Source organism: Cydia splendana, chromosome 17, assembly GCF_910591565.1.
Source record: "Cydia splendana chromosome 17, ilCydSple1.2, whole genome shotgun sequence".
In the NCBI taxonomy this organism is placed as follows: domain Eukaryota; kingdom Metazoa; phylum Arthropoda; class Insecta; order Lepidoptera; family Tortricidae; genus Cydia; species Cydia splendana.
In genome coordinates, this window is record NC_085976.1 from 4,925,853 (window position 1) to 4,953,390 (window position 27,538).

The 27,538-nt window shown below is 40.0% G+C and overlaps 2 protein-coding genes across 3 annotated transcripts in view; both read right to left on the reverse strand.

The window, feature by feature from the left end:
* LOC134798680 (histone-lysine N-methyltransferase ash1) overlaps positions 1-27,538 on the reverse strand; it is a 93,268-nt gene that overhangs the window by 38,896 nt on the left and 26,834 nt on the right. The gene's annotated exons all lie outside the window — the stretch shown is intronic.
* On the reverse strand, positions 6,672-8,273 carry LOC134798962 (uncharacterized). Its single transcript, XM_063771388.1, has 2 exons — positions 8,138-8,273; positions 6,672-7,672 (listed from the first exon to the last, which is right to left on the reverse strand). The coding sequence occupies exons 1-2, from the start codon at positions 8,271-8,273 to the stop codon at positions 6,672-6,674; spliced, it is 1,137 nt and encodes a 378-aa protein (XP_063627458.1).

The following is a 27,538-nucleotide window of genomic DNA, read 5'->3' on the forward strand; positions in this document are numbered from 1 at the left end:
TTATTGTGGATATTACTTCTATAAATAAACTAGTTCAATAAACAACATCACAGTGCGACATCACTTATATAGGTACCACCCACCTGAAATAAGTGGTAAACATTTCGAAGCAGTAGTATTCTATTAGAGGTACCTAGGTACCTAGCGGCTTTTTTATTTACGCTGTGCGAAAGCAAAGACCGGGGGTGAGTGACATGATGCCAAGTTGTTTTCGAATCACTTCAGAGCCATTATATCAAAACGGTGTATTCCACAGTGACTGTAGCTATAAATATAAAATTTCGTAATGGTATCGGTAATGATACGTCCGTTGGTATCTTCCGCGACGCGACGTGGAGCACAGATAATCGTCACGTAAGCATCTCCAGGTAAACACGAGTAATTGCCGGGCAGTCGCGCTCGCAAGTTATAAATCAGCCGGTAGCCCACGCAATGAGGTGTCATTCCGATCACTTACCAATTACGGGTAGGCGGGGTAAGTATAAAGCCTTCAGGCTCAGGAGAACTTATAAAAGTTAGGCTTCCGATAAGACAAATGCAGTGTTTTTTCAATTTTAGCCACAGGTCTGAAAAACTTTTATTATAGGACCAACCCCGAAATCACGAAAAAAATGTATGCTTCATACATTTCTGCTGATCATCGATCGGTCGATGTTTTATCTAGGTATGGGACAGCCAATTTTTCAACGTAAGGTCGGTCCCATTTAGAGTAAGTTATTCAGCATGACCTACAAATTCATCCCGCCGATAATGACTCAGGGAAGAAAAACCTCCCTATGACACAGAATAAATAATACTACTAGGTACAGAAGACTCACTCTCTAACAAAACGCGTCTGATGTTACGATCAGGACAGATATGGCCGCTAGGTGGCGACAGCGCCACGCGCGGCTTATGGCTAGCCACCAAAATTGGTGTGGAACGGATGTACTTTTAGCTACCTGTAGCAAAGCTACGAAATCGCGGAATGAGCCACGCCTGCCTATGATGGCTATGATCTAAAGGTCAAAATACACCGGATAACTAACGTACTCGAGCCGCCGGCGCTTGCGTACCAATGGCAATACACAGTCTGTTCCCGCCATTACATATCCAAATAACATGTATTTAAATATGGTAAGACATATTGTCCGCGTTTACGGAAACGCGACAAGCAATCGAATCGGGTCTCGGAGATATGGCCATGGTTTTATACGGCATTTATACGTAAGTAAAATATATGACTGTTAAAAGGGAAGAATATGTCGTGGGGAGCATTTACAATTAAAATTTACTACCAATGCCCTGTTTATCAATAGCTTGTAACTTGTAATAAAGTCCCTTTTTGACAGCTTTTGTAAAGCCGACCACTGACTAACAGGCCGCCGGACGATATCGCCCTGTCAGTTAGAACAAAAATTTGACAGCTCCGAACAACTGACAGGCCGATATCGTCCGGCGGACTGGTAATCAGTGGGCCCCTTTAGAAAGGGAGTTACAAGCTTTTGATAAACAGGGCACAGATCTATCAGATTGAAAATAATATATATACAAAATTATTAAATTACATATGATCAATAGTAACAACATTTCACACATATTTAAGTACGATTAATTAGAGTGATGTTTTTTTGACACACCTATTTGTCCTATCCCGCTTTTATAAGTATGTATACAAAATTTTAAATACATGATACATAAGGAACTCCACACTGAAAATGGGGCCAGAATATTATCAGATCCTTTTAGAATGTTATCAGTAAAACAAAATAAAGGCTTATAAAGACAGCATCAAAACATATAAGAACTAGCCAAGAGAAATAACAGAAGTAATAATTTTCAAGACATCGCTTAAACACAACATTTCGCACCACATCACACCGGGTGTAAATCATCCCGTCCATCTGCCGACATTAAACGCGAATTTTGCGTTATTTCGAACAGTGAACACGAAATGTGGGAGTTTTATAGCATTCGTTGATCTAAAACGCGCATTTAGAATAACCCAGTTATAGTTAGACATAATTTTAGTTTTTAGTTTTATTTTAATCTTCTGGTTTTCTACCGCACTATTTGTATAAATCCTGTAATGGATGTATTTTATCCATTAAAATAATTACCCCGTCTAACCTAGTTCGTTATATCGTAATCGTTGCAATAAAAATGATGAAGCGTAAAATTATACAAATATTTTAGAATATGATATGAATATCCATAATTATTAAATAGGTACCAATAAAAATGACAGTGACAAAAGCAAGTGTTTATGTAAATTACATAAACAAGGTCAAGGTAAAACGTTTAAGGACACTTTTCAGTTTATACAATAGTTTTTGCACTTATTTGCAAAGTCTTCATATAATCATCGTTTATTCAAACACACTTCAACGCAATTATGTGAATTATTCTTTCCATTTTGTGTATACAAGGGAGTATTTTCCTCCAGCAGTATTTTCGTCAGATCCACTAAAATTTTATCCGTTATACGACAACTTTTAAGATAATTTTACATTGTGTGCTAAATAAAACGTACGGAGGTACGTACGGTAGGAGTAGTTAATATCGAAGATGTAATCTTAATTAAAAGGCAATATCAATAAAAACAACAAAGGCAAGATTCCGCGTTTAGACAAACAGACAAATGACATAATCGCGGCTAATCTCACGGTCATTAACGCCCGAGGGTACTTCGGCTATTGTTGTAAATTGTAATTGAATACTTCATGGCAATCTGAGTCACATAAGTGAAGTGTGGACGAGCAGAGCATGCCCGACATGTGTGCCATGAGCGTGAAGGTCGTCTACAGTCTGCATCTCAATGTGGTAACAATATTAAAACGCCGATTAAACAGACTAAAATACATTCATACTGGTAGTAGCGCCATTAACTTTAAAATTAAAACGACGCATAGGTATTAACGTCTGTGTTGATCGACTATAATCCACAATGAGTTGAGTTAACGACTTATTTTGGTTACGGATACGTGGGTATAAGTACTATACGGGCTACGTAGTATGTGTACCTATACGCTACACGTCTTCGATACGTTGGACCTGAAAAAAACAACGATCTTACGATGTTACTAGTTAATTAAAACCATCACTGGAAAACCAACTGGAAAACAAGTAATAATTCCTTATTCCGAAAGGTCCAAGTCCAATTGAGTCGCTTACTTATTAACTTCAAACTCGGGTAAATCCATCTGTCAGATTATACGATTTTGGTATTAGTTAAGAAAAGGTAATTTGCTGAGGGTCGAATGGATTTACCCGAGTTTGAAGTTAAGCGACATAATTTATATATAACTAGGTATAGACATAAACCGCATTAAAAGTTTTTTGATCTGTATTAAAATTGAATGATCAAACGAACTTACCATAAGTGAAGTTCGATCATAATTATCTTGTCTTCGTCGAAGAGATTTAAAAATATTATGTTTTACTAATGTAGTTATGTCCAGAGCAACTTGCGAACCTACTCGCACCAGTATTTTAGCGCTGAAGGAGGGTAAAAAGGAAAAAACTTTTCGATACCTACCCTCAACGCCACCTTATATAAGGCCTGACAGCACCTAGCGACCTCATTATTTTCAGAGTATAACGTAAGCATTGATTTTTAAGGGGCCCAGAAAGGGAGGGAGGGTTTTTAAATCTCTTCGACGAAGACAAGATAATTATGATCGAACTTCACTTATGGTAAGTTCGTTTGATCATTCAATTATCTTGTCTTCGTCTCTTAGATTTAAAAATATTATGTTTTACTAATGTAGATGTTCAGAGAGTAAAAATCAATGCTCCGAAATCAAAGGTATAGCGAAAGGTATATAAATTATAATAAAACAAGTATAATCACACATGGCATTTATTCTAAATTAACAAATAATCCACAATAGAATTTACTTAATTAAGGATCAGTGATGACTGGTCTATTATAAAAATTAGCAAAAACAGCTGATTGGTTAGACCAGCCAGCTGCTTTCCTGATTACCTCAATGCTAACGCCAGCCCGTGAAGCTGCGGAGGTTGTGGCATGGCGCGTCGAATGAGCGCCAAAAATACTAGTATCAATGCCACTCTCCTGGAGGACCTGTTTAATCCACCGACCAATCGTCTGTGATGAAACAGGTCTGTAAGGTTTCTTATGGGTAAGTATGAGTTTGTCTTCACTCGACCTATGGGCTGCAGTAACTGCAATATATTTTTGTAATGTACCAGCCGGGCATATACCTGGCCTTTGATTAAAAAATGGTAACTCTATTACTGGTTGTGCTCGCCCAATTCCCGATGTTTTAATTAAATCAGTTATGATAATTACAACCTTATCATTGTAAAATTTTATATTTGCAATTCTAATCAAAGACAAAGTTTGGATCCTTTGAGCAGTAGCCAAAGCAAGAAGCATAACCAGCTTTTTACTTAACTTCTCTAAATCGATTGTATTATTTGATAAAGAATCTAAATAATCTAATACCGTACTAGGGTTCCATGTTACACTATAACGAGGGAAAGACGGTCTTAATTTAAAAACTCCTCGAAAGAACCTTTTAACACTTTCGTTTTGACTTATATTATTTGATGAGATCAAAGACACAGCGGATCTATGATTATTTAGCGTACCATAGCATGATCCACTTTTGAAACATTTAGACAAAAAATCTAGCAATGATGGAATTTGAACATCATAAAAATCAACCTTATTTTCTTCACAATATTGCCACCAGAGCTTGAGACTAGAAGAGTACTGTGACTTGGTACCTTGTGTTACTGAGGAAAGTAAGACATTTAATGCCGACTCTGGTACCCCTTTTTTGACAAAGCTTTCCCTGATAACACGCTCGCTGCCAGGGTAAGGTGTCGGTGCAGCGGGTGGGTTGATCTGAAAGCAGATGAGAGGAGATATTTATTCGGAGGGAAAATTACTACTTCACCCATACTTAATGTCTTAAAAAGGGGATACCAGGGTTGCGAAGGCCAGTAAGGAACAACGACTATACCAGTCGCGTTATCAGTAACAATTTTATTTAAAGTTTTTAATATAAGTGCAAACGGTGGAAATGCATAGAAGAAAAAAGATTTCCAATTAATAGTAAATGCGTCAATGTTATACGCGTACGGATCTCTTTTCCAAGATATATATTTAGGGCATTTAGCATTTATGCGAGATGCAAATAAATCAATGTCTGGTCGACCAAACTTCTGAATAATCTTAATGAAAGCTTCGTCTTGCAATTGCCATTCACCGTCAATATTAATTTTCCTAGACTCACTATCTGCTTCAATATTTAGGGACGATTTAATATAAGACGCAAAAATAAAGATCCTTCTTTCCTCACACCACTTCCATATCATATTAGCCACATAATTAAGGTGTGGATATTGCACGCCACCCATTCTATTAATATACGATATGGCGGTGGTATTGTCAACGCGAAGGAGTATATCACAATTAACTTTATCCTCAGCAAATGATTTTAAACCGAAATAGACTGCTAGCAGTTCCAGATAGTTAATGTGATTCTTACGTTCTATGTCAGTCCATTGACCTCCGGTTTTCTCACCATCCGAGGCGGCACCCCACCCGGTAGTGGATGCATCGGTAAATATTTCTTGTATATAGTTATACTTTTGAATAGGGTTACATGCTGTCAAAACGTTATTTTGCCACCACCGTAGGTCATCACGCACGCTATCTGGAACTGCCATAAACTTGTCGTAATCATCACTAGATTTAAGTAACGCTAAATATTTTGCTCTCTCCATTGACTTAGTGTAAAGCCAACCATATGTGACAGCCGGGCATGCAGCTGTAAGTGTGCCTAGAAAACTCGCGAAATCACGAATACGAATATTTTTAGTACTTAACATTTTATTTGTGCGTTCTAAAATATTGTCCCGTTTTTTTTGTGGTAATTTTAAACACATCATTTTAGAATCTAAAACAAAACCCAAATATGTACTTTCTTTTCCCGGAATCAAATTGCTTTTAGTGTAGTTAATAATGAAGCCTAGCTTTTCCAGGCATTCTATAGTATGGTTAGCATTTTTTAAACAATCTTCTTTAGTATGTCCTATACAAAGTATATCATCGAGATATCTTACAGACTGAAAACCTAATGTTCTTAAATATGACGCAACCGGTTGTAATATTTTTGTGAAAATATACGGAGCTGAGGAGAGCCCGAATGGGAGAGCCATAAATTCATATATCTTATCCTTAAAAGAGAAACGTAAAAACTTTCTATGCGACTGGTGAATAGGCAATAACAGATAAGCTTCTTTCAAATCGATATTTATCATATAACATCCTTCTGTAAGAAGCTTTGTCGCTGTTCTGATATCTTCCATTTTAAAATGTTCAGTGTGAACATATTTATTTAATTTTTTAAGGTTTAAAATAAACCTCATACTTCCGTCACTTTTTGGAACAAGGAAGATATCAGACAGAAACTGGCCCGGTTCGGGTAAACACTCTTTTATTGCATTGATATTAGTTAAATGTAATAGTTCTTTATCAATCAGCGATGCGTCAGAGATGGAAAAAGATTTCTTAGGGTAATTTCTAGGATCTTGCTTAGGTATGGTTATAAAGGGAATTTTATAACCTTGTATCGTATTTAGAATAAATTTATCATTAGTTATGGACTCCCACGCATTTGAAAAATATTTTAAACGACCGGCATGTACCTGTGGATCTAGGTTTGTGGCTGGTTGGCTGACGGGCGCGCTGACTGCGCCGCTTGTCGCCTCGGCGGCGGAGGTCCTGGCGGCGGATGCTGCGTCTGCCGCCGGAATGCTGTGTTGTGGGCTAGGGGCGCTCGGCGCCTGGGCTGGTAGTACGAGTATCCTCGGAGCCCCCCGCCGCGGCCGGGATACGGCAGCTGGCCGCCTCGCTGTAGGCGTGGGCGTGACGGTGGGGGCCTCCAGTTTAAACCGGAACTTGAAGCAGATGCTGTGGGTGCTGCTTGAATCAACTGCCCAGTTTTCTTGATGCCGCGGGAGCTTTTAACTAAATCGCCAAGCTTTTCGCCAAATAAAAAGCTATCCCTTTTCCTATCTTTAAAAGGGTCAATGAGCGATTTGTCAACCAGCGGAATTACGACAGACCGACGAGTTTCAGTTTCAGCGAAGTGAGCGTCGGCAACTAATTTTCCGACGTCGCTTAACGTACGTATGGCTTCAGCTATATTAGGCTCCTTTTTCAAAAGAGAGGTCATAGCCTTGCCTAGTCCTGAAAGGGCTTTTCCAATCTGCTGCTGTTTGGCGAGAATTCGATTATCTCTATTTCTAGATGCCTCGGTCAGCATGGCAGCGATTTCCGGATTTAGAGTTGGGGCTTTAGATAAAGGTACGTTATTTGGAAATAAATATTTTTTATTTAATTCTTCCTTTGCTTCTTTTTTTAGCCCATTCAAAAGGATGTGCTGAAAATGTTTAGCAATATCTTCGTGAATGTTGTCGCCCCACTCAACAGTGTCTGCCTCAAACTCGCCTAAGGCTCGTAATAAATCAGGATCAAAATCCTCGGTGACAACGGTGATCTCGTCATTGGTATTTAATTCGGCAGGAACTAAATCCTTTTGCACGTCTGCATTACTAGGCGCCGGAATTTCTGCTTCGGCATGAACTTCTGCGGCACATTGGATCACGTGACTAGCAGGGGCAGCTAATATAGCTGATTCCGTTTCCAATTTATCTGGAAATTAATAAATAAGCATTTAGCAGAATAAACGCATGTAATTAACACACGAGTGATTAATAAACAGAACCATATAAAAATGGTTATAGATACAGGTATAACTACCTTCAATTGCATCATCGTACATGTACTCGTCATATTGCGCAGCGGAACCTGCAGGCTCAAAACACGTGTTTCGTTCGTATTCCTCATGATCTGTAAAATGCCATAATAAAAAAACCGTGGTTAATCACGTATATTCAAACGTTTAAGTACACAAGAATACTTGTAGGTACTTTTGTTTTACAAATAAAATTTGTACTTTCCACTACAAATGCAGTGAAGGAAAAATAGCTACGGGTTAATATCTCGTATTAACTCTGAGCATAAAAAGGCTGTTGGCCAATATCGCGTATTGGCTCGAAGCAAAAAACATCAAATAATGGCATATTTTATCACAACGAACGAATCACTTGAACTTACCTTCAATTATATCATGTTCATCGTCCGAGTAAACAACACGGTGAACGTTCTGTTTTTCTTTTAACTTTGCTTGGTATTTTTTTATTCTCCTGCGCCATTTGTCCTCTTCCGCCTCGTCCCTTTTACGCTTAGGCATAGTAACACTTTAACAACTCGTAGAATCTATTTGAATACTAGGTGCGAATGTCGCGCGCGCACGAACAATAATGAGGTCGCTAGGTGCTGTCAGGCCTTATATAAGGTGGCGTTGAGGGTAGGTATCGAAAAGTTTTTTCCTTTTTACCCTCCTTCAGCGCTAAAATACTGGTGCGAGTAGGTTCGCAAGTTGCTCTGGACATAACTACATTAGTAAAACATAATATTTTTAAATCTAAGAGACGAAGACAAGATAATTAAGGGTATTCGATTATTTATACAATGACCTTAAACAACTTTAACGGGACTTCACCGCGTATAAGGATCAGCGCTGTATCGGAAGATCAGCGCTCTAGAAGTCGCCAGCAACATGGTGAGATGGGGGCCATTTCGTGACACTTTATTTTCACTATGGTCTTTCTATGTATGTCTATTGTCTGTGTGTTAACGAATAAAAACTATTGTATTCTATAAATAAGCTTCAAAATTACCTCCTATAATAATGTGTAAAAATTGTGAAAGTTTTAATCAATGGCCTTAATAATTAAGGAAGGTAGGTAATTAGTATACGGTGAAAAGAAACGGCATCACCTAGTAATAGAAGCATCTGTTCAGTTGCATTTTGAGTTGGAGTAGCTTTTGGTATCAGAAAAAAACCGACCCCTAATATGTAACCTCCTATACTGTCATGTAGGGTTGCCAGATGGTCGGGATTTGGCGGGATTCTCCCGATTTTTAGCATGTGTTCCCGATTCCCGACGAAGTGAAAACTGTCCCGAAAAACAGCTTCACGTTAATCACGTTATAAAACAATAATTTCATGTTCCGAACTGTCGTCGAGCGAGCGAGCGACCCGCGTCGAGCGCGTAGCTAACGTAGTGCCAATAATGTAAAATATCGTTGTTTTTAATACAATTACATTAATTTGAATGTTTATTTTCCCGACTTGTGTCCCAAAATCCCGAAAAATTGATATTTATTCCCGATAATAGCGCCTTTCGATCTGGCAACCCTACTGTCATGTGTTGTTTAATACGTCGCAGTTTAGTAGGTGCGTCCACACAATCACGACGTGTCAACAGTTAACCGCGTAATTAATGAGAAGTGAATTGCGTTCTTAACGATTAGCTCGGAACAAGCCACTCGTATCGCACCATCATTTCACACATGCTTCTCATTTTGACTTTAAAACTGATTTTAATTAGCTACTGTTGAAATTAGGCAATTAACACCTGATATTTGACACTAGTAGTTCTAACCCGGTACTCCGATTTTTTTTTTACTTCTAATGGTCCGCTCCATCCTATGTATATTTTAATAACCGAGGTGTTTGCCAAATGGAATTTAATTACGAGTATGAAAATCAGAACTTATTCTCAGCACCTAAATTACATATGTTTTTATCGAGTCTGCGAACAGCGGTTAGCATTTACACCGCTTATTCAATTAAGAATAGATTAGATCAAAGATCAAAAGAGTTTTAAACGCCTTGCCGTGTTGACAGTCGGTGTCTATTCATCTACTGTCTATACTACTAACACCCACCCTTCAACTAATGTCTACGTCTACAGGTATTGTTAGGTAAACAATGTCATGTAAGAAATAACTACTGACTCACATGAATCCACAAATTGAAGCCATTGTAATATTTATAAAAGCAGTCAATTAACACTTATTTTGGCAGCAAAAGGAGTATGTGTGAGTGGGTTGGGGTTATGAGTTAATCGGGCCCCGCGCGATGATTAGACCACTGACCGGGTACTCCTTTTGCATACAGATTCAACGCTCATATCATGAACCAGGGTAACTGTCCCCTCGAGAGTCTCGAGACGCGTAACACAAAAGAAGCGCCTTTACAAAAGCACCTCTGAGCGGTCGACTCGGTAAGCGATCATAACATTGCTGCTTCGGGCCCCTGCTACCGCTTTGAAATCAATTGAGGATGATCCTTTTTTAGCTCACTCTGAATAACCAATAAAAAGGCTGCGGTTTTTTGTTAAATTAGTTTTTATTTGTCTGCGGCCTCAATAAATTAGATATTTATTGGATAGAGATAAGCGATTGAACTTTGTGTTAAAGGATGTTGCTAATAGCATTTAAATGGCAATGTAAGGTTGATAATCTCTTGTTTTTACGGTAACTTGAATAGAAGCGAAAAAATGTACCATCGTCCACACTGTTAACTGTACATGGGTGGCCTTATGCCTTTTGTAATAAGCTCCACCGATGTACAGTTAGGAGTGTTGCTGTTTGTACAACAAAAAGGGACTTGGATTTCTCAATTGGGTCACATATCAAGTGTTTATTTTAGTCTCTTTAATTCATATTAAATCCGGTTTGTATGGAAACGATCTGAATCTGTTTGTCTGTTACATCTTCACGCTTAAACCGCTAAACCGATTTAGATGAAATTTAGTATTGAAATTGTTTGAGGTCCTTCGAAACATGATAGATTTTAGGGTTCCGTACCCAAAGGGAACAAAACGGGGCCCTATTACTAAGACTCCACTGTCCGTCGGTCCGTCCGTACGTCTGTCTGTGACCAGGCTGTATCTCATGAACCGTGATATATAACAACAAATACTAAAAAGTACGGAACCCTCAGTGGGCGAGTCCGACTCGCACTTGTCCGGTTTTTATTATCAATCATTATCATCCCACGCAGACGAAGTCGCGGGCAGAAACTAATGCCCCATACATTGAAAACGATCACAAAAACACCACGTAATTTCAAACAAGAATTCATATTAACTCATCCAGCTAATACGCGAGCGTACCGCGCAAAACAAAATATGGTAAAAAAATTACTTTATAAAGACGAAATAATTCGTATCCGGCGACATTTATGAGACGTGATGTCACTCTTTGTCACGTCGCTGTGGACACAAGTGCCGAAATAAAACCAAGACACTGTTTACGGCCTCCGTCAACTTTAGCAACGTTTTAAATAAGATCCCATCCCGTATCAATAAGATCAACAGGAAAATATGTGCTCACAGTATGTGTCGCATCACATGTATGTAGGTACCGACGTTTGTATGAAAGAGTGAGATAGCAAAAAATACGTGCATGGTTGACATGATTCCATTTTTTTTATTTGATTGCTGTATTAAGTTTACGATTTAGTTATACGTGAGACCAAGAAGGTTCTAAAATGTTCGACTGACAAAATGGTATTGCCAATGCATATTACAATTTACTGTTGTCTTTTAGGGCTGATTTAGACGGCGCGCGAACTCGCATGCGATTTTAGTTACATTGCGGACTGTTGGTTACGTCCAATTCAACCGACTGATCAAAAACCGCAATGTAATGAAACTCGCATGCGAGACCTCGCATCGTCTAAATAAGCCCTTTTACTCAGTATATGATACTGCGTTTGCGTGATCTACTTATATATCTGTGTGCGTTTCCTAAATATGTAATGATACTAATGATCATTCAAGCATCTATTCTGCTCTTCAGAGAACGATATATGTATGACGAAATCAACAAGATATGACGTGACTAACTTCTTTTAGGTATTAAATTAGGTATCCCGGTTTTTAGTCATAATGGATTAGGTATCATGTTGCCACTAAGGTCTGACCTCATTTGGTTCTTTGAATGGGGTATGGGTGTACGATTATAATTACCTACGGTCCTACAAGTCCTACAACGCTTTTCGGATTCTTCATTTGTATAAACGAGAATAAATATACCAGTGTTTTCTGTAAGTAATAATAATTAAATATATAAATATAAATGCTCTTTTTAAAAAATAATATAACATTGTTCTTAGAATAAGGTCCCATTAGTTTTCATACAGTTAGGGCAGCTTATAGGGAGACGTTTCAGATCATACACAAAACACAGGCAGTCACGTGTACAAAAAAAAAATCTTAATTATTTTCAATCCATTAATATCCATGACATTTGGACAAAAAAAATCCTGTGAATCTTAATCAGTACGTTTTTAAGTGTACTTATCTGACTGTTTGATTTAAATTTTGGTCACGTATGTCACAATCACGATATACCTGTTTCGCCTGGCATGTCAGGATGAAATCTTACCGACATCGTACGATTGTCAGTGATTACTCACAAAGGAGTCTTAAAATAGACATTTCCAAGTTCAAAATTGAATGTTTGACCGGGCGTCCGGCGGAGGGTGAAGTCCGTTCCAGGCTGCTTATTCGGCCCCTCCCTTACTCTAAATTAGGTATTACCATACCCGTGATCATAATCAGCAGCTGCTGCTCTCTTAACCAGAAACGCACTAAGAACTTAAAGATTAGTCAGTCATAGATATTAATGCATTTTTCGCCTCTATTACCGTGGAGCAAGGTCGAAAAGTGTAAGAATTTTGTCGCCGATCGTAGTCGCTATCAAATAATCGGACAAGTCGAGTTACTTAAAAATATTTGAACACACACTCTAACGCTTTGACAATAGAGGCATGTTTATTTGTGAACACCTTGGCCGCTCCGATGTATCTGATTGCCTTGACTTGACTGTACTAATACCAACGCGCTTAAGCAAAGGTAGACCTTATCTCATTACAATAAGATTGTCGTATTTATAGTCAGTTAATAGTGTCGACAGTGCTACATGTTTAAGACGAAACAGGAGCTGAGTTTTAAATATTTTAGGTAAATATACCCGTCTCGCTAACGGAAGCGGCACCTAAAGTAGTGCGATAAGGACAAGGCGAAAAATCCTGCGTAAAAATCTCAAAAATCGAGGTTTCGTACTCCTCTGTTTCCTCCTCCAAAACTTAACCAATCGTAACCAAATTTGGAAATCTAAATGATTATGAATTTATATGTGTCGGACCGTTTTGCTTTTTTGGCTAATTGATATCAGTTTTGAATGCCACGCCTCTCATTGCGGCATAGTCAATTAGGCTATTTTTGAAGCGCCTAGCGCCTTAAAAAACAAAAATATCAAAAAAAGCAAAACGGTCCGACACAGACATTGACAATATTAATCTGTGTTGAAAAAATCATTGCTCTAGCTTCAAAAACCACGGAGGAAAACGAGGAGTACGTTTGTATGGAGAAATGACCACTCCCGTTGGCTCTTAAGACATTTTATTTTCGGCAGAGATCCCATATTAATTAAAGAGCGTTTAGGGCGGAAGAGCGGAAGGAAAATAAGTATTACGTCTTAACTCATGTGTAATACATACAAGCGGGTTTGTTTAGCTTAGTATAGTCCGTCAATAAGGTTTAATTAACACTCGAGTTTAGCAACTGCTCAGTTTATGTTCTTTCTATTTTATGTTAATGCTAGTCATATATTTCTACAGTTACAAACCGGTGGAATGCAGATTGCCAGTAAAGGAAATGCGAATAGGATTTCTACTCAGAAACGATGATTCCGGGATATTTTATGGCGTAGCTGAGAGTTTACATGCGGATTATCGTAAACGACATGCAATCAATTTTCTAATACCTAATAGGAATATGTAATAAACTAAAAATGAATAAAAGTTATACGTGATTATCGTTAAGTATCTAAATATACTTAATCCCATGATGCGAGTAAAATTGCTTAGCCAGAATTTTTATATAAATAGACACACACCAGTGTTAAAAATTTTCAATGCCGCCGACGCGCTTGTTCCTATCAAAAACGTTATACGGATACCCAGTCATCTAAAGGTTTACCGTTTAACTGAGGCGATTGGTTAAGGTGTTACTATTGTCAGCTCCGTACTGGCTGAAGGCTTGGGTGCATGAAGCGGATTTGTATTATGTAAAGCAAAATAAATATATACTAAGTTTAGTCTTAGTTACCGTCACCTAGAAAATCACCGCTCAACTTCTTTACTTACCGTCTAAGATATTTGATAGACCTACAACAAGACTTACACATACCTGATCTGTAATGATTGTAATGTTTTTAATAAATGAATTTGTTACGCGTGGTAGAAGGAAGTGTTTAGCAGGGCATTGCAGAGCCTTGGGCCCTGAGTGGAAGGCGCGGACGGTAGCACCCTTATCCGTTACGCTCGCGATACTATCGCCGCAGCCTAATTTGAATAACCGACGGCGTGATAACTACATTTGCATTCGTTCCCGAACAGAATTACTCATTTCCTTGAGAAAAGACACGCTTATGGGTTTTTAAACCCTTATTAGTAGATGTTTTTATTGCCGACGATTTGTTTATTTTAGTAGTAACTTTTTGTAGTAGTAACTCGAAGTAGGAAAATATCAGTGATTTGCCCGTAAGTTCCAAGCTTACAATTTTATTGATCTAGGTATAATTATTTGTCTTTTTTGAGATCAAAGAATCGTCAAAGTATTTTAAGTTGTTTCTGTTATGCGTCTTGTTTTGTTAGGTACCTTTCTAGATCTATTACCTACCAATAAAATTAGATACTTATCAACAGAACATTGTAATTCAATTGAAATTATTAGAAAGTCAATAAACGCAACCAATCAAGATAAAATAATCTCACCAGCTTTTGATTAAGAATCGTAGCTATTCCAGAGTGAAACGGTACATCAGCAGCGGTGCCGCCATTAATATCTGTATCTCTTACAATATTATAAAAAGCTTATGGATATTCGTCAAGTAACAGTTCTTAAGTCGTTTTAAGTTAAAGGTAAAACAGCATTTACGTCGGAATTCTCTAGAAACTCTCCCGGGTTCCCGCGAGGTTGAGATCGTGACTGCGCGTCGCGTCGGCGCAATTTGCTTACCCATACAGTGCCAGCGCCGCTCTAATCATGTGTAAAATATTGCGGGGCCCGTCACCGCGACACGGAATCGGTCCGCGTCAAAAGTCACGGACCGCGAGATTAATTGAGCGCGATAGCACGATTAACGGTGACATCTGAAAAAGCAGGTCCTGACACTTCGCACTGACTGAACAACTCGATACGGCCTTAGAAAATGGTGTGGTACAGACATCATACATCAACGCAACGCAGAATCGCATTCTTCTCTCTTCTCTGTCGTATCGCGCTCTTGACAGAGCGGTCGTGGTCACGTTGAGGCGTCCGCTTCGGTAGTAGAGGCGGACACAGCTCTTCGGACGATCTCCCGCTATCTCTCTCTGTTGGCAGACTGTCTGGCACAGTCAGATACGCAGTTGCCCACTGCGGATTTTATTTGGTCAGTCCAGCGCATAGGTGATCTGCCGCGCGATCTGGTTCCCTCCACTCTTCCTTGTACGACCAGTCGCTCTATGGAGTCGTTATCTCGCCTAGAGACATCGCATTAAGACGGTGAAAACAGCTTTACATCAATCAGGGACATAGGTGCAGATGCAGGGTTCTGGATAGTACTTTTTCTGAAAGTTAGCACTGGTAACAGCGTAAGATGCAGTTAATTTGATAGTTACAGTACAGACCAAGACTCAGATCAGATGGTAACTTTACAAAGTAAACGTTGGAACGGAACATAACACTTTTTTACTATTTATATGATATGACCATCATAATATGCTTCAAGCTGCCTTTTCAATCGCATCGTTATGTTGCAAGGAATATCTAAAAGCAATTATGATGAGACCCAAACGACTCCTATCGCTTCTGTACTACGGAATCGAACGCAGCAGAAGATATCGAAACGACATAGTTTGGGCGTCGGTAATCGACTTAAGCCATATCCGTGTCGATAAGCAGTGATTGTTAAATAATACTATGCATTATTTACCTAAATGTGTAGCTATTTGAATACAGAAGCTGTTATGACGCCTACACGGTCCGATTCAAAACATCGCACAGCAATCGAGAAATATAATATTAGCTTGCAAATCCACGCATTGCCATAAAAGCGTAGAGAATCGGCGAGATCAAGTTGAGCGCGTGACCTCAAGGAATAACGAGACGGGTGTTAGCGAGCCGGGCCTATTAGAACAATGGTAGCGCAGGAGCGATCATAAAATTACGCCGAAGCCGGACGAATGCTGACCTGCCCCAACTGAGCGTGACAACGCTTCCCTAGTCACGGCCGTCGCCTTCTGGTAGGAGCTTAATTTTATTCATCTAATATTATATTATAACGTATTTTTTGGACTGAGAACCAGGTAGGTACGATCCGAAAAGAAAACTACGACGATGTTTTATTTTTAATACACTTATGAATTGGCATGAATCCTAAATTCCGCAAATCAAAAATAGGTTTCAAAATCTGATAACCAAGTGACCTGATTTTCGACAGAATTCGACAAACAATTACCTACGTACATATTTATCTATTGCCTGAAATTCTAAAAATCACTTCCGCTTTTTTTTTACGTATACCTTATACTACGTCAGTGGCAAGTATAGTAGTCCGATTATTAGTAACCGGTATTTTAATGGCGGTTTCCAACTTCATAGGTGTTCTGTCCATTATTAACACTTCTATAACATGTGCAGCATTTAAAGAACCCTTACTATATCTTGGGAAAGACAAGTAACTTATAGTATTCCTTGCGGTATGAAGTGTGACGTGCGGGAATATTTGCATTGCATCTTGCCCAGGCGCATATAATGGGTGGGGACGCTATTAAAAGCATTCCTATTATTCCCACGCACGGGGCACGGATGCGCGATGCGGTTCCGATCGCCGAGCGCACTAATTGACTATATGGGATGCCAAGGACACCATGGCGAGTCCTCGCCGCCAATCATGTCCACTAGAGGACATATCGGAGATCCTCTTAAAACTGTAACGACGTCTATATTGATGAGTGTGTGTATTTAAGATTGCACTATATTAATAGGGCCAATATGTAGCGTTTACCTACGACTACTTCCTCATGAAACTGGAATCTCGTTTTTATGTGATTGATCAACAGGGGACTTAAATATAAAAACTTTCCCATTCATAAGATTCAAAACGTAGAACGTCATGTCAACACCGCTTCACAAGTAATAAACCCTAAGTGCTAATGATGAAAATAATTTTACTGTAATTACTTTTCAAACCCGTTCGCAAGATTATCATAGAGCTAAGCATGTAAACATGTAAATTGTAAATCCCTGGGACATGTTTCCAGAATGGAAATAATTACATATATCCTTAATGATAAAGGACGAGACAAGAACGAGTCGACGGGACGCGTGGGAGCTAATCATCCGATGCTATCTGACCAAGAGCCTTTACTTCATTGCGAGAACATTACTTCTCTCATCTAAATTAAATTTACTTCAGATCTGATCCTTCAAAACGGTGCTTGTTGTAAATAAAGGAGCCAATAAAGCTCGCACTCAATAATTAGGAATTGAGAAAATCAACGAATGCAGCTGCCGTTACTATAAATACCAAATTGCACAATCGTTAATTTTGTAATAAATAGCTCGTAAAATCGAACGTTAACTCGTGAGACCTGCGTTAAGCATTATTACAGACATACCGCACAATTGAACACGCTTTTAAGTATTTAAGTTTAGATAACATTTCAATGATAATAAGTAATAACACATTATTGTATAATGATGTTTAATGTCAGCGCATCGTCAATATATATTGAGAAAATTTCCTCATGCGTGGTCATTTTGCAAAATGTTAAAAAACCGCAGAATAATTTATAAAATAAGAGGTCTTTGTGGAAGTAAACAGTGGTCAATTACGGTGGTGGGCGCGCGGGCCGCGGCGTTCGGTCCGCGGGATTCAGAAACAATCGAAGCGATGCGATGCGCGAGATACCGGCCCGTAATAACTCTAATGGCGAGATAAGCCCGCCACTGCGGATACAACCTACGGCCGCATAAATGTGCTCTAACACTGCGCCCGCGCCATCAGATGCGGCAATCTATAATCTAACTACTTGTCTTTAACTGACAACATCTTCATTTGCCAAAAAACGATGTGTAATTCAATCAATTTGGGTTGATGCTTTATAAAGAAATAACCGTAATCGGATTTAAATGTGACCAGCCGTCGAACACAAGATTGCATAATTGGATATAAACGGCCACCAAACGGATAACAAGAGGTATTGTGCGTTAAAGAGCGTATCGATGGCGTCTATTAGATTGGACACGGGCGCTCCGTGCACCGAGTGACGCTTCTTACCTCCGCGCAGCCAGCCCGACCAGTTTACGCCGACAACCATGTAAACGATTTATTCCCGAGTCTCGTTTTGCATTACTCGATCGGGAGCCAGGGCTGAGTCTGGGTCCCTATCGGACCCGCGGGCTCCGAAATAGTAATAAAACTTTACAGCCTCTTTTGTGGAATGCGTGTTTACATACGGTAATGTTGTTTTAAGCGGACTACCATAAGCGGAGTTTCAATAATGTAATGTTGAATAGCTGTTTAAAAACCAACACGATCTTGTAAAAACAAAATCGTTCGTCAATTTGCATCTTTTAAAACAATCGCATATTTTAAAACATCCGCTACTTTAATAGTTTAATGGTTTAACGATTTTTATATACTTGATGATATGAATTGAATAATTAATAGGTACTCTTATGTAAAATTCTTCTTCAGCGTTGGATAATGAAGTCTAGCGACACTACCATCAAATCCCAATGTTGTGAGCTTCTTCTTTTGGCTCGATATCCAGGCAACCCTGCGCCGCAGTTGACGCGGAGGTTTATTAAACGACGCTAAAGATGGCCGTCGGACCGGCTTCATCCAGCTTCCTACTCCTATCCATTCGCGGCCATAATACCGATCCGCAATTCCGCAGATTATTATATCATGCAATTAGCATTTTTGATGTGTCAGAACTTTTGTTGCAATAAAGGGATAATTCCGGGACTTTTCTGAATGGTATCTGGTAACCCTAGTACGCGGTTGTCGCGGAGGTTTATTAAACGACGCTAAGATGGCCGTCGGACCGGCTTCATCCCGCTTCCTTGAGCTCACGTCGCCTCCATAATCAAACTTTATACTATCGGCCCATACATTATTTCATAATATAACAAGCCTTTATTCAAGTATATATTGTAAATTGTATGTAAATAAAGAGAACTATCAGATAGCTTGAATTTTTAATTAGCCATAACGTTTCCTTGTAATAGTGTACCCTTGGAAGCGTAAATCGACTACCAATACACCAACTGTAGGTTCTATAACTGTAGCTCTTGTTCTACTGTACTGCTTACTCTAAGAATTCAACTCACACCGTATTCTTTTAGAATTATTTTTATTACTGATTAGGTAAATACTAGGTACATTAACAATCAAAAGTTAACTAACGATCCCAATTGTAATTACAAATTTCATGCCAAGATAAAGCTCAAACTGTACAATTAAATTATAGGTAACATTCTTTTAAAATGAGTAACGAATCATATAATTAAGAATGATTGCACAATTGCAATGAAAACCATTAAAAATTAAGAATTGGAACTCACGCAAGTAAATAAGAGAATAAATGAAATGGTAAATAACCTTTATAAATATTTAATTGGCACACGAGGACGAGTCTGGTCTGATTGAAAGCGTTTATTATTAATACGCGGCTGTGTGAGGGTCGCGAATTATTTATGAAGAGGCCGATTGAGTATGGTATGAGCAGCGATGGTGCATATAATCGATGTGATGGAATCGAGCGTGCAAGACGTGTTACGTACACTTTTTTAACTGACTCCAAAAAAGGGCGATTGCATGTGTTTTATTAATATTACAAACGTGAAGCTTGTGCGGATGAATTATTAGGTACAATGTTACTTTACCGTCTTTGCTACATCCTTAATATTCCGGAAATTAATGCGTGACCGAGTAGAACTCTATAAAAGTTAAGTTACTTATGTCTTCAAATGGTACAATAATTACATAATAAATGCTATGTTTCATTCATTAAAAGCTTGTTTTTTTTATATAATAGGTATAGGAGGCAAATGAGCAGATGGATAACCTGACGGTAAGCGATTACCGCCGCCCATGGACACCCATGTTCAGGTGCTTAGACAAATATACCCATTCAAATATCAGAAGTTTAGTCTCCACTGCAAGATAGAAATGTCCTGAGGTTGTAGTTAAAAATCCCAAACAAAGGGCAGTGATATCACAGTGTATTCTTAGGAAGTAGAACATATACTTCAAGCAATTCACGTCTGATTAATTGCAAAGCTATTTAGGTTTATTACTTGGTAAAATGTTAATGGCAATTGATCTAAAAGTTACTTTTATCTAACCGTGTCTGTGATGTTTTCCTAACGCGCCTGCTGTTTTTGCTACAGCGTTAAGAGCGCTCTTACAAGAAAAGTCGAAATAATGCAAAATTGATGATACTAGTCGACGAAATTCAGGACTTTGCGCTCATTATTAGAAACAATGAGTACTTGTTCCAGTAAAAGCGTCTTCTTATCTTTATAAATGTCGTTGTAAATATTAGAAAAAGGACTTATTAAATTAGTAATGATTTTTTTTCTGATGGTCGTTTCCGAAAAACCCCGTGAAGCACTGAATGGCGAGCTCTTATTTGGAAATGTTGAGAATTTTACTCTGCTAAACCTGGCTATTTTGTATTACTAATACCCTGTACTTTAGGCATATCAAACTATATTTTTCCTACATACCTTTGAGAAAGAGAAAATCAAAGTAAAACGAACTCGATTTTCTCTCCGAAACAAGTGTCAATTCCTACGAAAATCTACTTAATATCGAAGTCATTTTCATACTCAAGCAATCTGCAACGTTTGCTTATACTGTTGGTATACATTAGTGTTTATGAAATTCTACTATAATTTTTTGGCAATTTTTTGAAAACTACTCTATATTACCGATGACGCGCGCTGCGCCAGCTCAGTGCCGCGGCAGAGCTTGTAGAGGCAGGACGTGTGTCGGTCGGCTCCGCACATTTTCAACGGCGACGACGAGGTTTTTTATCATTGTGTGCGGCGGGCGCCGTGTAAAACGCTATACTGTGTGCGTGTAAACCGCAACGAGAGACTTTGATCCTAGCACCGTTTTTATAGTATTATAATTTATAATGGTACAGTTTAATAAACTACCGGACAGGATTAAAAATATTTGAAACGACCTGACATTCTATATGTATTTATTTGACTCAAGATAGTACTCAGGGTCTGATGATGGAGCCGGAAGGTGGGCACCAGTACCAATCAACCATGCAACTAAACCACTTTGTGTTTAGGCTCGTTTTATTCATCTCAACAAGATCTTTGACACAAGATAGTACTCAGGGTCTGATGATGGAGCCGGAAGGTGGTCACCGGTACCAATCAACCATGCAACTAAACCACTTCGTGTTTGGGCTCGTTTGATTCGGCTCAACAAGATCTTTGACTTAAGATAGTACTCAGGGTCTGATAATGGAGCCGGAAGGTGGTCACCAGTACCAATCAACAATGCAACTAAACCACTTCGTGTTTAGGCTCGTTTTATTCGTCTCAACAAGATCTTTGACTTAAGATAGTACTCAGGGTCTGATGATGGAGCCGGAAGGTGGTCACCGGTACCAATCAACCATGCAACTAAACCACTTCGTGTTTGGGCTCGTTTGATTCGTCTCAACAAGATCTTTGGCCCAAGATAATACTCAGGGTCTGATGATGGAGCCGGAAGGTGGTCACCGGTACCAATCAACCATGCAACTAAACCACTTCGTGTTTAGGCTCGTTTGATTCGTCTCAACAAGATCTTTGACACAAGATAGTACTCAGGGTCTGATGATGGAGCCGGCAGGTGGTCACCGGTACCAATCAACCATGCCACTAAACCACTTCGTGTTTAGGCTCGTTTTATTCGTTTCTATAAGATCTTTGACACAAGATAGTACTCAGGGTCTGATGTTGGAGCCGGAAGGTGGTCACCGGTACCAATCAACCATGCAACTAAACCACTTCGTGTTTAGGCTCGTTTGATTCGTCTCAACAAGACCTTGGACACAAGATAGTACTCAGGATCTGATGATGGCGCTGGAAGGTGGCCACGGGTACCAGTCTACCATGTAACTGAACCACTTCGTGTTTGGGCTCGTTTGATTTGTCGCAACAAGATCTTTGACACAAGGTAGTACTGAGGGTCTGATGATGGATCCGGAAGGTGGTGACCGGTACCAATCAACCATGCAACTAAACCACTTCGTGTTTGGGCTCGTTTGATTCGGCTCAACAAGATCTTTGACTTAAGATAGTACTCAGGGTCTGATGATGGAGCCGGAAGGTGGTCACCAGTACCAATCAACAATGCAACTAAACCACTTCGTGTTTAGGCTCGTTTTATTCGTCTCAACAAGATCTTTGACTTAAGATAGTACTCAGGGTCTGATGATGGAGCCGGAAGGTGGTCACCGGTACCAATCAACCATGCAACTAAACCACTTCGTGTTTGGGCTCGTTTGATTCGTCGCAACAAGATCTTTGACACAAGTTAGTACTCAGGGTCTGATGATGGAGCTGGACTGTGGCCACGGGTACCAGTCTACCATGTAACTGAACCACTTCGTGTTTGGGCTCGTTTGATTTGTCGCAACAAGATCTTTGACACAAGGTAGTACTGAGGGTCTGATGATGGATCCGGAAGGTGGTCACCGGTACCAATCAACCATGCAACTAAACCACTTCGTGTTTGGCTTCGTTCGATTCGTCGCAACAAGATCTTTGACACAAGTTAGTACTCAGGGTCTGATGATGGAGCTGGACTGTGGCCACGGGTACCAGTCTACCATGTAACTGAACCACTTCGTGTTTGGGCTCATTTGATTCGTCGCAATAAGATGTTTGACACAAGATACTACTCAGGGTCTGATGATGGAGCTGATGATGATAGACAGGTACCCGTCGCCACCTTCGCGCTTCATCATCAGACCCTGAGTACTACCTTGTGTCAAAGATCTTGTTAAGATGAATAAAACGTGCCTAAACACGAAATGGTTTAGTTGCATGGTTGATTGGTACCGGTGACCACCTTCCGGCTCCAACATCAGACCCTGAGTACTATCTTGTGTCAAAGATCTTGTTGAAACGAATAAAACGAGCCTAAACACGAAGTGGTTTAGTTGCATGGTTGATTGGTACCGGTGACCACCTTCCAGCTCCATCATCAGACTCTGAGTATCACTTAGTGTCAAAGATCTTGTTGAGACGAATCAAACGATCCTAAACACGATGTGGTTTAGTTGCATGGTTGATTGGTAATGGTACCTTCCAGCTCCATCATCAGAGCCTGAGTACTGTCTTGTGTCAAAGATCTTGTTGAGACGAATCAAACGAGCCCAAACACGAAGTTGTTTAGTTACATGATAGACTGGTACCCGTGGCCACCTTCCAGCTCCATCATCAGACCCTGTGTATCTTCAGTGTCAAAGATCTTGTTGAGACGAATCAAACGAGCCTAATCATGTTACTACATGGTTGATTGGTATCCGTGACCACCTTAATCATCATCAGATCCTCAGTACCAGTTCGTTTTTAAACCCTCGTTGATACAAACTTTACAACCTATAGGTACCAAATGCAATGACGAAACATGTAAATAAGCGAGTAGGTACCTATAATTTCTTTCGAGTAATATACCTTCATAAGTACAAGTATGGGGCTATTCATAAATTACGTCGTTTCAAATGGGAGGAGTGGGGGGGGGGGGGTCTGGACATCGGATGATGGTAACATGACGTAGGAGGAAACAGATTTATCCGAAGCTTGATTTTTGGATGATTTGAGGGGTGGGGGGGGGGGGGGTCAAAAATCGTCAAAAATAGATGACGTAATTTATGAACAGCCCCTATGTACATTTGCACTGCATTTAGTATTTTCGTACTTACCAAATAACAGTTTTAGAACTTTAAAAGTTAAGTACAGTTAGTGTTGTTATGGTTGATTTCAATATGCTTCGCGAAGGATCAAGAATGTTTAATCCATCATTGTAGTGCGAGTGTGGTAGAAGGGATCGGCGTACTGAGCTCGCACGGCCTGCCGCAGCGCGTAAAATACCTAAACTCGCTCAACGCCGAAATTCTTGATCCTTCGCGAAGCATATTGAAATCAACCATAACAACACTAACTGTACTTAACTTTTAAAGTTCTAAAACTGTTATTTGGTAAGTACGAAAATACTAAATGCAGTGCAAATGTACATAGGGGCTGTTCATAAATTACGTCATCTATTTTTGACGATTTTTGACCCCCCCCCTCCCCTCAAATCATCCAAAAATCAAGCTTCGGATGAATCTGTTTCCTCCTACGTCATGTTACCATCATCCGATGTCCAGACCCCCCCCCCCCCCACTCCTCCCATTTGAAACGACGTAATTTATGAATAGCCCCATACTTGTACTTATGAAGGTATATTACTCAAAAGAAATTATAGGTACCTACTCGCTTATTTACATGTTTCGTCATTGCATTTGGTACCTATAGGTTGTAAAGTTTGTATCAACGAGGGTTTAAAAACGAACTGGTACTGAGGATCTGATGATGATTAAGGTGGTCACGGATACCAATCAACCATGTAGTAACATGATTAGGCTCGTTTGATTCGTCTCAACAAGATCTTTGACACTGAAGATACACAGGGTCTGATGATGGAGCTGGAAGGTGGCCACGGGTACCAGTCTATCACGTAACTAAACAACTTCGTGTTTGGGCTCGTTTGATTCGTCTCAACAAGATCTTTGACACAAGACAGTACTCAGGGTCTGATGATGGAGCTGGAAGGTACCATTACCAATCAACCATGCAACTAAACCACATCGTGTTTAGGATCGTTTGATTCGTCTCAACAAGATCTTTGACACTAGGTGATACTCAGAGTCTGATGATGGAGCTGGAAGGTGGTCACCGGTACCAATCAACCATGCAACTAAACCACTTCGTGTTTAGGCTCGTTTTATTCGTTTCAACAAGATCTTTGACACAAGATAGTACTCAAGGTCTGATGTTGGAGCCGGAAGGTGGTCACCGGTACCAATCAACCATGCAACTAAACCATTTCGTGTTTAGGCACGTTTTATTCATCTCAACAAGATCTTTGACACAAGGTAGTACTCAGGGTCTGATGATGGAGCGCGAAGGTGGCGACGGGTACCTGTCTATCATCATCAGCTCCATCATCAGACCCTGAGTAGTATCTTGTGTCAAACATCTTATTGCGACGAATCAAACGAGCCCAAACACGAAGTGGTTCAGTTACATGGTAGACTGGTACCCGTGGCCACAGTCCAGCTCCATCATCAGACCCTGAGTACTAACTTGTGTCAAAGATCTTGTTGCGACGAATCGAACGAAGCCAAACACGAAGTGGTTTAGTTGCATGGTTGATTGGTACCGGTGACCACCTTCCGGATCCATCATCAGACCCTCAGTACTACCTTGTGTCAAAGATCTTGTTGCGACAAATCAAACGAGCCCAAACACGAAGTGGTTCAGTTACATGGTAGACTGGTACCCGTGGCCACAGTCCAGCTCCATCATCAGACCCTGAGTACTAACTTGTGTCAAAGATCTTGTTGAGACGAATCAAACGAGCCTAAACACGAAGTGGTTTAGTTGCATGGTTAATTGGTACCGGTGACCACCTTCCGGCTCCAACATCAGACCCTGAGTACTATCTTGTGTCAAAGATCTTATAGAAACGAATAAAACGAGCCTAAACACGAAGTGGTTTAGTGGCATGGTTGATTGGTACCGGTGACCACCTGCCGGCTCCATCATCAGACCCTGAGTACTATCTTGTGTCAAAGATCTTGTTGAGACGAATCAAACGAGCCTAAACACGAAGTGGTTTAGTTGCATGGTTGATTGGTACCGGTGACCACCTTCCGGCTCCATCATCAGACCCTGAGTATTATCTTGTGCCAAAGATCTTGTTGAGACGAATCAAACGAGCCCAAACACGAAGTGGTTTAGTTGCATGGTTGATTGGTACCGGTGACCACCTTCCGGCTCCATCATCAGACCCTGAGTACTATCTTAAGTCAAAGATCTTGTTGAGACGAATAAAATGAGCCTAAACACGAAGTGGTTTAGTTGCATTGTTGATTGGTACTGGTGACCACCTTCCGGCTCCATGATCAGACCCTGAGTACTATCTTAAGTCAAAGATCTTGTTGAGCCGAATCAAACGAGCCCAAACACGAAGTGGTTTAGTTGCATGGTTGATTGGTACCGGTGACCACCTTCCGGCTCCATCATCAGACCCTGAGTACTATCTTGTGTCAAAGATCTTGTTGAGATGAATAAAACGAGCCTAAACACGAAGTGGTTTAGTTGCATTGTTGATTGGTACTGGTGACCACCTTCCGGCTCCATGATCAGACCCTGAGTACTATCTTAAGTCAAAGATCTTGTTGAGCCGAATCAAACGAGCCCAAACACGAAGTGGTTTAGTTGCATGGTTGATTGATACCGGTGACCACCTTCCGGCTCCATCATCAGATCCTGAGTCAAACTATCTTGAGTCAAATAAATACATATAGAATGTCAGGTCGTTTCAAATATTGTTAATCCTGTCCGGTAGTTTATTAAACTGTACCATTATAAATTATAATACTATAAAAACGGTGCTAGGATCAAAGTCTCTCGTTGCGGTTTACACGCACACAGTATAGCGTTTTACACGGCGCCCGCCGCACACAATGATAAAAAACCTCGTCGTCGCCGTTGAAAATGTGCGGAGCCGACCGACACACGTCCTGCCTCTACAAGCTCTGCCGCGGCACTGAGCTGTGGAGATGGGTAACTCAGGAGTGATAGATAAAAAAGATATATATCTTTCTCGTTTCATGAATCACTCTTCTTGTCTTTACGAATCCGAATGTATCAGTATATCCGTACCGCTCACTCCCTCGGCAACGATTTACTAAAGCGAAAGCGATGACTCGGTCGCGCGTCGACCGAAGTAACACGAACGAGCGACAGCGGTCGTTCAGGCGGATTCGGACGTGTCATTCGCTATTCCGCGGGAACGAGAAGTAGATAGTATAGTATTTCTCGCTCGCGCAGGATGCAATGCAAATTGCAATGATGAGTTATTAATTCGGTTAATGAGTTAAATTGCATTGCATTTAATAAAATGTAAACAAAAAGCAATAAGGTATTTTATTAGGCAAATATATTCTTGCGCATGACAATACTAACCAAATCAAGCTTCCTTGTGAATGTACCAATCTATATCCATCATGATACAAAATGAAAATGTCGCCACGTTATAATAACAATTCTGTCTCTCTCTCATTCATAAGATGACGCAAAGTCAGTAAGTGTTGATACAGTTACGAGCGGGACAACTGATACACACGGATATAAAGATATAAAAGAGTGATACATATCCCAGTGGTAAAAAGATATATATCAATCTTTTCCCTCTACTGACACATTTCGCCCATCTCTGTGAGCTGGCGCAGCGCGCGTCATCGGTAATATA